This window comes from Dermacentor variabilis, chromosome 7 (genome assembly GCF_050947875.1).
Source record: "Dermacentor variabilis isolate Ectoservices chromosome 7, ASM5094787v1, whole genome shotgun sequence".
Taxonomy (NCBI): Eukaryota; Metazoa; Arthropoda; class Arachnida; order Ixodida; family Ixodidae; genus Dermacentor; species Dermacentor variabilis.
The window spans coordinates 108,760,573-108,773,715 of record NC_134574.1 but is presented as its reverse complement, the minus strand read 5'-3'; the positions used below and the strand labels follow the sequence as shown (position 1 = coordinate 108,773,715).

Here is a 13,143-nt window from a genome sequence, read left to right as displayed (position 1 = left end):
CGACAGGAAACGAATGCAACTACGCGGTCACGTGTTCACCGCAAGCTTCAAACATGGGGTACTTTGCTGCCTTGCCACGTGCCCTTGCCAAGGTTGCTATTATTATTAAACTGCTCCGTACATGCGATTGTATTATGCTCTTCATCAATTAACAAAATTGTGACGACTGCAAAAGGCCGTTTCATCTCCTGGCGATCGAGCACCTCGTAGATTTGACAAGTCGTAAAGGTGTGTAGTAAGTACTATAGATCTATAGCATACGAAGCAAACGTGAAAATGCACTTAGTTTACTGCGTAGCGTATCAGCAAGCGCATAGAAACTCATCGCACCGGAAGTTCGATGAAAATCACATCATGGAAACAGGCGGAAATAAATATTTCCGTTGCTACTTAGCGAAGCATAAAGTTGCCTCCTCCATGACATGTCGATAAATTGCACTTATACTTTACAATAGCTTGTGAGTATTTCAGAGTGTCTGGGTTTGTGTTTGCGTTCATGAAAAAGTCTGCCCCCCGCCGCCCTAATCAGCGTGCCCTCCCTCTCGCTACAACGGCGGCACGCGCACTGGTGCTGCGCAGCGATCGTTTTCTGCCTCCTCGTCTTCGCGTCAATGGGACCCTACAGCTGCCGCTACTCTCCGCCCCCTTCCGTTCTCCGTCTTATGTCTCACTCGTCCTGTTTCCTTTTTTCTCACTGACCTGCTTCCCTACATATATAGGACTCCCCCCCCCCCCCTTCCTATTGCCCTGCATCTTTGCGAATAAGCAAGCTGTAAATCATCCAAAGCGCTGAGAAAAAGTCAATCACTGTAACAAGTGTCCCTTTCGATTTCATGAACCTGAGAACGACAGGGCGCCCAGTCTGCTGTCTTCACTATCACTGCCGAACTGCCATTTTCTTGTAAACCGTGATGAAGATCAGTCCACCAGTCGAAACTGTTGAAATCGACTACTTGTTCTGTGTACCTTGTAGCATCGCTCAATTTCCTTACGTTTAAAGGTAGCCTGCAGAATTTCTCTTTATATATATATATATATATATATATATATATATATATATATATATATATATATATATATATATATATATATATATAGATATATATATATATATATATATATATATATATATATATGCGTGTGTGTGTGTGTGTGTGTGTGTGTGTGTGTGTGTGTGTGTGTGTGTGTGTGTGTGTGTGTGTGTGTGTGTGTGTGTGTGTGTGTGTGTGTGTGTGTGTGTGTGTGTGTTCCTGCGTATGCTTGCGTAATTGTCCTGCGTGTTTTACGTGTGCGCGTGTGCATTTTTACTACAGTTAAGGTTGCAACGAAACGACATAACTATAAGCATCAAGGCAATTTTCAACTTTCAAGGTGGACATGGACTCCAGAAAAGGTCTACCACTGGGCGATTTCCTTCACAGTCGCCGTTTATATCCTGTGGCGGTACGCGACCAACGAAGAGAGTAAGTGGGCCACTTGCGTGTTTGTTCATACATGTTCTCGAGCTTTTCCCGAGCCGCACGTGAACGTCGCTCCGTGATTTTTGGCATGAAACCGTCTCTCATTAGGACTGTCGTTGGGGGTCACTTGACAAAAACCACACGCGACGAAAAGATCTGAGATCGCTATCGCCTATTGTCTTCGCAACCGTACTAACCGTGCGATTTAACTTTAGTATCGTTGCCTAGAAGAAGGAGGCCATTGCTCGATCATGAGTATGTGCCACGTGCATAGACAGCGGCATTGTCGCGCCACTCACGACGCAATCGGAGCCTAACGAAACTGTGGCGCACAGGGTCAAGTGAGGCGTAGATTGGCAGTACGCTTGACGATTACAGCGGGAGCGGCCGTATTTGAGAGAGCTCACTCTGCCGAAGTAGGTATAATCCGTGTAACTGAGGCCCGTGCTCACGACTGGTTATAACATCTACGAGTGTGCAATCTGTTGCAGAAATTTTACCCGGGCTCGGCTATCGCGCCCACTTCGTTCGAGACTAGCTGTCCAGAAGTGGCGTGACTGTACACTCCGGCAGCAGTGACACACAGACCCTTTTTTTAAACGCGGCGGTAGGTCTCCGTCTCCGTCGGCAGTGCAAGCGCAAGAACCGCAACCATCTCTGAGAACCTGGGGCTCAAGTGGCGTAGAACAGACTCGGCCGCCAGCACCAGGCTGACGAGTTCTGCACCCTGTGGCCCACACACCTTTGCAAAACGAACGGGTGCCCTTCGAGCAGGTAGCGAGCGCGGTTGCAAGCTTAAACCGCAAGACCCTCTCTAGCCGTAACGTAAGTTAGGCTTGTAGGGTGTCCAATGCTGTAAACGAACGTAAGTTGTGTATTTGGTTACGTCGCTTCTGTACCCTATGCTCCTACACCCTCTCCAGAACGCGCAAAGCATTTGACGCGGTCCGCTGCGGCAGCGTCCCTGACAGAGCCTGGCCAATTTATTTCTTAAGGTAAACAAGGTTTCATTTAAATGTTGCTATTATTATGATGACGATGGGGGATGACAATGTCAGCGATGCTTGGGGGATGCGGAAAAGACGCTGGCGCGAATGGCTCACGGCGCATTGGCGGTCGTCAGTTGGCTGCGATGGCAGGTTTTGAAAGCGCTTCAGCCCCCTTGTCGCCTCTGATGGCTTGCAAATGCGTTCTTTGCCACTATCACTTTTTTCGACGATATGATTATATCATAGAGATAGGCGAAAGCGCCCTGAAGCGTCTCCTGCTTTACTGCATTTGCAACCTTCGCGCAAATGGACAAGCTTTATTTTCCTGCGAGATATGCGAATTTATACGGGATATAACTTTCTTTTTCGGGGGGGGGGGGGGGGGAGCGAGGAGGCAGTGTCTAAAACGAATAGGCGACATCTAGTGCGCTGTACTTTGTTATTTCAAAGGCGATTAACATGCTTGTGTCATACGCTAACGGTACGCTTTGTGCACTGAATGCGATGAAGTTGGCGACGTCGAGCATTTAGTCTATTCTTGCATCTAGTACCGCTCGTTCTTAAAGGGGGAGTCATCTCGGCCGCGTGGGTAAACGAGGCTTTACTCGCGAAATTGTAGAACAGCATAGCCGGCAAGGAAGTGTCGCACATTCTTCTCAGATTTCTCGCGAGAGGAGGAACTGGCTGACACGTGGTGACAAATTTGGCATGGAAGGAGACGCGCGGGCGGAGCGATTGGCCGGCCTGGTCTGCCTGGTTAACGTCGCCCCTAGCAACACCATCACCAGGACGACCACCACAAAGGCCCGTATTCGAAAGGGGGAAAAGAATTGCATGACGATTTATGTTGGTATTCCCTTATAAACCGGGCGACGACAAATAGTCCCGCACATAGCCTTATCTAGTCAGGTGCCATGAACATCCATTACAGACCGTCGTTTTGCCTATATCTGCTTAATCTCTTTTTCTCTTCTTCTATATCTCGGTATCTGTATTGTACAGTTAAAAAAGCATGGAACAGCCCTGGCTCTATCGATCTCTTCCTCGCGTTTTTTTTTCTTTTTTTACTAATAATGTATCTTGCTCATCTGCGACCGCTGACCACTTAATGTTTCCATCCTCTTTAAACCCCAGCACTTAAGAAGTTGGACATTCCCTACGGTTCTTGCTAGATTAATAACTGGTATTGCGGTAGAATATGTTGAGTCATCACCGGAATTTCGCTACAGGATGTGTTCAAATCAGGAAACTGTCAGGCGGGTCCCGACTATTTTAGGCTCCAGCGAAATATATTTGAGGTCGGGAAATGTCTATGTTGAAAGGAATCAAACCCTGTTTCGCAAAAATTAGCACGGATTCCTGGAAAAAGAATCGTATTGCATTAAAGATAGGAAAATGCGTTTTAATTACTTGCATATTTTACAAATTCGATTATCATCCCTCTAAAATTAAAGCATTCTACTCCACCAAGATTTTTTTTCGGTAAATGTGTACCGCTAGTACCCACGGCAAGTTGAACTTATGAAACCCACAGTATCTGCTTGAAAATTTTCCATACTTTACTTTCACTCTGACAGGCCCCGAAATAAAGGGTTCTTCTGGGCCACTTTAGCTAAGGCGATGAAGCTGATAATTTTTCTCGAAAATTTCCAAAAGGGTTTTCGCAAACTAAAAAAAAACAAAAGTATGCAGCTGCTCCACGTATATATTTCGTTATAAAATCCCAAAAATTCAAAAATTGCAAAAAAAAGAATTCTTACATTTTAGAGAAATTTTCATAAAAATTTTATAGAACACACATTCAGGACTGGTATATCTAGTAATGCAAAAACATGTTCAAATATTCTATTCGAAATGAGAAAATTAAACTTTCTAATGACCCATGTATGGTCATCTCAATGATGTGTCTCGTTCCTATTATAAAATCAAAATCACGCTCACACTGAATTCTGAACTCACTCTTTTTGTTGAAGCAAGAAAGAGTGGCTCATGTTGTGTCTTTCGTGCCTCTTTTTAGCGACGAAATGAGTTTTTCTTGAGTTTTCAGGCTTTCTGCGTTCGTATTCCTACTGCGTACCCACGCGTTGAGGTAGCAAGCACACAAGAGCACATACAGCGAGTTTTTGAAGAGCAGTCGGGGGAACCTATGTTCGGAAGTGATCTCTAAATATATATTCAATCTGAAATGCTCCCCGTGTGCATGACGATGCGCAAGTTTAGCTGGAAAGCGCTATGACGCCGGTGCAGTAGACCAGCCAGCTGTGTATCTTCAGATGAAGAGAGTCTCAAAACGGCACCCGCATATATATATATATATTTCATTTTCACCTAAGTTTTTATATTAAGCATAACAATCCTTCCACACTGCCGAACTGCGGCGATCTTTCCAACACACGTTTTTTCACACACAAGAAATCTTAACTGCGACAAGGGGAGAAAATCCCGTTATCGAGTCGCAAAATGTTGGAAGCTTTAAAAGCGCCTGGCATAGAGAACCCAGTTCTCTACACGTTAAACCTTTTACCTGATATCTATACCACCTTTCAGTTGGAGTTAAGGCAAAAGATTAGCGTCCGTAGAAGCGGTTAAGGTAAAAAAGGTTTGCGTATACGAGTAGAAAACTGTGCTCACTATACCGCGTTTCTAAAGTTTGCAACGTTTTGCGAGTTGATAACGAGATTTTTGCACCGTGCCTCAGTTGAGATTTCTTGTGGGTGAGAAACATGTAGCTTGGAAGAGCAGTCGCACTTTGTGTGCATGTGTGTTATTGTTAATTTTCATCGCTTAGAGTATTGGTGATTTCGTATATATTGCAATGTCTGCTTGTCGCTTTCTTTCAATTTTGCAAGCAATGTACACCTCCCTACAAATATTCATTCTTGGAGCTGTAGGTAATCCTAATAGCTGATAAATCAATCTTGTGACCTCCTAACAAATGGGCCAATTTAGTGACGTTTTAGTGTCGTATGAACTTCAAAAATGTATTTTTGGAGTTCCAGATTTTAAACCTAGAACCAGATTTCAAAACCTAGAATTCGTCACAGAGTTGGTAAACTTTTCATGGTACAGGTATAATTGTCTCTAAGGTAGTCAAAATTTCACCGCATCATCATCAATGCACTATCTGCGGGATTGGCCCACCAGACCACTTGGTTAAATAAAACAAAAAGCGTTGACGTACGTGCGCGTAGAAAACAAAGGAGCGAATGAAAAAACTCGACATCATTGACCTGGAAAAAAGTTGATTACTTCTAGTGCCATCTGTCGAATATACGTTAACTTACGCGATCGCGCAGGGTATTCTGGATGTACCCACATGCCATCGCGCGCTTCGAGTTAGCGCGCTTTAGAAGACGTCGTCGTCTTTGTGAACTTCAAACAGGTTTGGCATATCGGGGATATTTTTATCTTATAGCCGCTTCCAGGGCAAAAAACGAAATGGACCAACCAAGTGTCTACGCTAAAGAAGACAAGGTCAGCGTGATCCTGTGTGTTAAATATGATACGAATAAGATACGGAATGAGTGACTAATGAACCAGAAAAACGAGACCAAGAGACTGAATAGACGGTTAAATTTAACATATAATCACTTAAGTCATTTGAATGGTCCTTCACGTCTACTCCGGCTTTTTTTAGCGCGGACATTTGATTGGCCATTTCTTTTTTCATACGATTCATGCTTTCTTTCGTGTACTCTGAGACATCACTGGTAACACCTAAAATTCGGTTAGCCCGTATGTTTTGCTACTGCTAAGTTCTGTTACACAATATTAACCAATCACGGTACTGCAGGTCTTATTCGCTCTACTATTCATTTTGCTGAAATATAAGCATGAACTCTAAAACGCCCTGTACAAAGAAAAAATATATACGGCCGAAACTCCGAGCTATCGTGGTGCGAAGCATTATACAGTGGCTCTTTATTTGCGCGCTTGTGAGCTAAACGTTCTTGCTTCTCCTCTTCCGTTACATAAGGGCAACGCTACCTATCCCTGGCTGTTCTGGCGCATGACGTAGAAGCAATGTTCACATTGTCGATGCCGGTTTGCAGTGCTCTTAAGAGCAGGGGACGTATTCTGTAAGAGCCCTCCTAGTGGACTGTCCATTTCGGCCACCCCTGATTGGCTGAGGCCGCTCACCTCCTCCTCGCTCGTACAGCTGCATCCAATCAGCAGCGGCTGAAGTGGACAGTCCACTAGGTGGACTCATACACAATACCTCCCCAGGAGTAGCTGCGGATAGGGAGGAGCCTACCTGCTAGCTCTGTAACAGTGCTCGCATGTAAGCTTCCTATGCTGTGGAGGATGGCGAGCGGCACCTGGTGTCCAAACATTGCACCAATGAGCACGCGCCTCCGCGCCAGTTGCGCGGTAGCGGAGCCTCTAGCGCGTGAAGGTGGCGGAGCCTAGGACTGCCGCGGGTCATGTGGTCTTCGTTCGCAGAGGACACAGGACCCCTAAATTATCGCGTGGTCACGTGACTCTCCCTAAGTGAACCCTTATTATGGTGCTATTGGCTATTTTCAAACTCCTATGTTTCTTTATCACTTCACACTGCTCAAAAAAGCAAGGAAATTGAGTTCCATTTTAAATTAGATTAACTATCTAGTGCTTATATCCGAATGATTTTTCGGTACTGTAAACGTTATTAGGTCTAGTTTAAGATTGTTGTATTATTTTGCCAGACTTGTAAGCGAAGAAAACCAATTTCATAAGGTAAACCAAAAAGTAAAAACGACTTGCGTGACCTTCCTGAGAGCCTTCTAAATAATTATTCAGATTATTAAAGTATATCTCAATTCTTCGTAGCCCTGCGGTGACATGAATATTTTTTTTTGTTTTTTAGACACATTTCTCCTGGAGCAAATGCGGCATTCCTTCAGAGACAGCCCATACGGTCTTCGGCAAAAACAAGTACGTTATTAGTTCTATGCAATAAGCGTTATGACAACTTTTTCGCGTTTGACAACTATTTGCTATGGATGAATTGGGAATGGCGGACCGCAAACTACGTCCTAACCAACACGTGGAACTGGCACCTTTTGCATCCCAACTTTGGCCCGCGAGACGGAGACTGCAGTAAAGCAATCCCTTCACAAATTCGCAGACGCATGAAACGATGAGTGTTCTCCGCGTGACCCTCGCACGAGAATTCGTATAAACTTTAAGGCAGAAAGGTAAAAAGACATGTTCCAGCACGTAAGGGAAAATGCGGGAAAACCACAGGAAAAGAACGCCTACACAGCCATCTTATTTCCTCTGTGCTCTGTGATTTTTCTGTTTCCTTTCTATTTTTCTGATGCACTGGAGCAAGCATTTGCGTGAACGCATCAACTAATGCAGAACTCGTGCTTTCGGCAGATAGTCGCAGAAACGCCGAATATAGGTTTCACGCCTTCAAGCGGCGTGCATGAAGTAGTGGGACCAGGAGACGCCTCACGACTATTCCTCATTTCGTTTTCTTAGTGCGTCCTACATTTCTCCTTTTCGCCAATGCTGGCCTTACGTAATTCCTCCCGGCCAAAGAATAACTATGCAAATAACGAATTAAAGATGAGTCGATCCTTATACGTTATTGTAACAACTGCAATTAACATTTTTTTTCTGGATGCAAGACCGATAAGCTTGTGCGAGGCCTTTCAATCCAGGCATATGCTGGGGGCTCTCACATGCAGAGGGAAACTGGCAAAATGCAGTGAACACACACGGAATCAAGAAAAACAAAGCACCGTTGAATAAACCGGCATGACATATCCTACCATGATCGTGCTGCTAATAATTTAGAGCATTAGCCTTCACCATTCTTCACAAGCTCACTTGCTAAAGATGATGGTACCTGACTGGACGCCGTTAGTGCTGCAGCATGTATGTTCAGTATCAGTCGCGTGAACTAGTGTTGCAGACTTTGCGCAAGAGAACAGCGCGAGTTCATGCCCTCGTGACAAATCTTGATTCCACTACCACTGCACTCTGTCGATAAAGTTAATTCAATACGATTGTGCTAGTTGCTCAGCGTCTTATGGACTCGTCGGGGTAACCACGTCGTATAAACTTTGTCGTCACCGATCAAATTTACCTGTAAGTTAATGATCCATTTTTCCAAAGAAATATCGTCGATTTAGTAAGGCTAAAGCTGTTCTGAGCTTTACGTAGTTCCTGAAAACACATTTACTATCTACGGCATATCACAGCATATCATGTTAACGGCTCTAATGATGTTGCCAGCTTTCCGAGCTGAAAGTTACATTAAGGGCAAGTTTCGGAGAGATAAGGTTGCTTTAATCTGTAGATTGCCAACATGCCATAGGAAATACGCGAAGCGATACATGTTTCCAATCATGCAAAAGACCTTAAAATGCCTTGCCTTTTGCCACTGCAGTTCTAGCGGTGATGACATATTTATCGTAAGGTGTTTCTGTGTGGTTGTTTTAGACGAGAAGCTATCTCGAGAAAAGTTAGCTGAGGGTTATACAAGTCCAAGAAAACATCACACATATCAAACAAAATCAGCTATTACCAGGCGCAGTTCCATGGGCTACCCAGCCAGAATAAAACAGGGTGTTTTATTTTGATTCCTGTAAAGCAAATCCCTCACAATGTCATAAGTCTCTCACAATGTGTTCAGTTGCTCACTTTTTATTAATTATTAACATGTCAACAAAGCGAAAGCATCCGTTTGGCAGCACACCATAATGAACGCGCGGTATGTGCTTACGCCTTCACCGTGGCATGGCCCGTTTTAACATTAACCAAAATCCCTACTCGGCAACAACACTGCTTTCTTCGACCACGCAGGACATGACGAATTGGGGATGGCGGACCACAAAGTACGTTGTGACCACGATGTGGAAATGGTACCTTTTGCATCCCGTGCTAGGCCGAGCAACAGCCTACATCGCGCCGTCGGTAAGCACTGTCTTCTTCACCAACGCATTACTGCTAAGCGCACCTACCGAAATTCTCGAAATTTTCTCTGTCGAATTTCGGGTATTCGTAAAGCCAACAAAGCCACCTGGAGGCTAACACAACCTCCCGCTATAGCATACAGCTAAATCTAGTGGGTGAGTAGCAAAACCGCCGATTCAAGGGGCTCAGTATAAAACCCGTTTAAAGTGCAGCCAATTGCAAACTGTCATTCAGGCGCTTAGGCTGCACTATAGCAACACGAGTACACCAAGTGACGCACTGCTACCGTACCAGCGGGAGAGGGTGCTCGTAAATTGGAGGGCTATGGTCGCTGCCTCGATGAAGACTCGAAGTCGGGACATGCGAAACAATCCTTTCCGAGGGGCAGCACGAGGTCTGCTCGTGCTACCCTGTCACATCCCAGCACATGAAACAGGCTTAAGGACGCTGTCGCCGTCAGCGACAAGGAGACACAGTATTTTTCGCAAATAATTTGACAGCTTCACAAAAGCACAATCAACTGTAACGTCATGAAGTGCCCAACGATAACATTTGCACTAGCAATTCTTGTGGCTTGTCACGAGGCCTCCGACGCCACATGTGGGTTACATCACGCAGTGTGGGTTACGCCACACAGTGTGGGTTACATCACATCGGCATCGGGCGATGCCTCGCTTGCCTACACTTTTGAGTGCTTGAGTGGCACCTAAATGAAGCGTTTCGAAAGCATTCTTTCGCTATATGCTTTGAGACATTAAAGACAATAACTCCGAATACCAATCGTGTTTTATATGGTTGGATGCCTTAAAACACCTTTTCAATGAGTTAAACATTCAGCGTTAAACAAGATTGTGTCGGCAGGAACGCTGCAATTTCAACGTTTGGATTCTTGCTTGGTTTATTTGTGAGCTAGATACTGTTGTATATTCAAGTAAGCAGTAGCGTACTTGCCGAGACACAGACAATACAGTGAAAAGAACCACAAGGAATTTACGTGACCGTATCATACAGCTAAAGAGAGCAACTATTCAGTGACATCAGGGAGCCTTACACATGAACGTGTGTTCTATCTTAGATACAACAATCCAAGGCCTCAGTGACATCACAGCACCACTAACACACGTTCTATCTAAGGGGTGACAACAAAACAAATACATCTGAACAACCCTTAACTTATAATACAGGTTCCTCCCCACCTATAAAGGGTGTCTTTTTTTCTTCAGCTGCACCGAACTTTTTAAAGATTGCCTACGACAATTACTTTTCAAAGTGTCCGACGAAATACATTGGTGTTCAAGTTACTTTAATGCTTGAATGAATAAAACAACGGTTTCTTTTAAATAGAAGGAACTGGAACGCCAATGCATTTCGCCGGACACTTTGAAAATTAACATTTGGGGACTAGTGATGTGCGCTGGGAATTGTTCCTTCGCCTACCGTACACTCAGTGGCATGCACACGGTGACCCCAGTTGGCAAGAGGCTCACTGAAGAATGCAGAATTTAAGCTACGCGTGGCACAGCTCATGCATAGCTTAAAATTACGTGGTTTTACGTGCCAAAACCACTTTCTGATTATGAGGCAGGCCGTAGTGGAGGACTCCGGAAATTTTGACCACCTGGAATTCCTGAATGTGCACCTAAATCTAAGTACTCGGTTACTTGCACAGCGTTACTTGCCTATAAAGACTGGGTGGCAAGCACAAGATAATAGTGATCACGACAATTCCCTGCCTTATTCCGCACAGCAGCTCTGCTAGGTCCAAAAATAAAGCGCCATGCTGCAGTAATGTTCCTATTTGTTGGTTACCCATTCGAGAAGAAGACGTGGCGTGTTGTGTACAACGAGAAACAAACGTGTAACTACATGAATTTGAAGACACGTGTTCTTTATGCGTACGCACAGCGGTAATTGTGTCCGTTTTATTCTTCCATTTTCATTGCCCACAAGGCGCTACATTTTCAGGCCAACATTGCAACCGCTGCATGTGCGTGGTGCTCGGAAATGAAAAGCCAAACACACACAATTGTGCATCACAACAAATACAATTTATGCAGCAAATAGTATCATAGCTTGTAAAAAAAATTGCCCTAAAAATGAAACTGAAGCTCAGTGAGTGACAGTCCACGTTTTTTAGAGCAGGAACGACTGTTGCCCTACAGAATGCGTTAATATAGTTTATAGAGAAGACAAAACATCGCTCTAGTAATTATCAGCAATTTCTGACACTTCCAAAGGCATTTTAAGGCGTTAACTCTACATTGTTTTTAGCTTTAACAGTACCCTTCTTCATCTACTACTTCGTTACGTGTCAATTCCATCTTGCTCTCCGCTTATGTTGCATACGCATAAAACATTTTAAGTGACGCTACTGCCTGTTCCCCTTTTTCACTAGATCGCCCTCCAACTTTCTCGCAGCTCGTTCCCGTCTTCTATGCTACCTACTCCTCCCTGTTCGTGACCTTTGCCTTTGGCTGGGAAGTGACCATCCTGTTCCTTGGACAGCACGCGGCATTCTACGCCGCGGCCACATTGCGCTTTCCTGCCCTTTGCTACGTGGTCGCCGGTGTGATTCACATGCAGAAGTTTGTGCTTCCTGTCGATCCAGTCGAAGTGAGCCAACAAACTATCCTGTTCTAGGGCTAACAAGTCACTCATTTCTGCGGCGTTTCTTTTTTTCTTGTATCGCGCAGCGAAATTAGCACGCGAGTCGGTTCTACCGAGTGTCCCTAAAATATTAGCGATAGGCATGCATAACTCTTCCGGCTATACCGCTGCCTCAATTGAGCTGAAATTTCGCACGAACGTGCGATTGCACCGCGTGATTGGTCTAATACAGCATTGTTTTTTGCGCTTTACTTTTCCCTTCCGATCACAGTGCCACAAAAATGTCCGTCGCCTAAAATGGCGCCAATCAAGAAATGTAGATTACTCTGCAACGGAAACGTGACATCAGTCCCCACTACGGTGTGCCGCTACGGCGTTCTCCGTGTTGGTGGAAGATGCCTTCCCGGTTGCGTTGCAGCGAGACTGAACTTCTTCTGAATATCGTTACCAAGCACGAAGCGCACTTCATATTTATTGTGCACGAAACGGTTAGCTGTGAGGAGGGGGGGGGGGCTCAAATAATTAGGCCGAGAGATGTGAAACAAATTAAATCCATTGGGAATTGTGACACCTATGCGAAGTTTCAGCTCAAATGAGCCTGTAGTTCAGCTTACAAGGTGATAATTCTTAAGTTTTTTGGAACATTTAAGAACTCGCCTGTGGTGGACAAAATAATTCTTGCCATTCAGCTTGATTAGTCGAAGAAGCGGACATCACTAGCAAGAAAAATAGAAAACGCACTCACCTAATTACAAAAAATTCACTAATTGACTTCTTAATTACTTACCTCAGAGGAAATATTGCAATTTCCGAATTGTAGCCAGTGTACATGGAAGACGTAAGCACTTGAAATGAATTTCCAGGATGACACCAGCTTTTAGATATTGTTTAGCAAAGTGTGGAACTATATACATGGGTGTTCGGAATGCTTTTCTCCTTCGATGCATCAAAGAACGTTTCGTTTAAAAAAAAGTAAGAGGAAGAACAAAGCTTTAGTGGAGCATATCTGCAAACTAGCGTCATTGTGGACATTTATTCCAAGTGAATGTGCCCTGCAAACTCACGGGCTACAATTCGTAAATTGGAATCTGTATTGTAAAATAATTAATTCCAATGATAATTAGTGGATGTTGATGAATAATTGAAGATGTGTTATGATTTCTCGTGTAAGTGATGTCCGC

The 13,143-nt window shown here is 44.4% G+C and overlaps 1 protein-coding gene across 1 annotated transcript in view; it reads left to right on the top strand.

Moving 5' to 3' along the window:
* Positions 1-13,143, top strand: part of LOC142587757 (protein-cysteine N-palmitoyltransferase Rasp-like) — a 46,377-nt gene that overhangs the window by 3,847 nt on the left and 29,387 nt on the right. The window contains exons 2-5 of the mRNA XM_075698985.1: positions 1,372-1,463; positions 7,296-7,363; positions 9,245-9,355; positions 11,774-11,968. Of these exons, the coding sequence (XP_075555100.1) occupies positions 1,372-1,463; positions 7,296-7,363; positions 9,245-9,355; positions 11,774-11,968 (466 nt within the window). The remainder of the gene's footprint in view (positions 1-1,371; positions 1,464-7,295; positions 7,364-9,244; positions 9,356-11,773; positions 11,969-13,143) is intronic.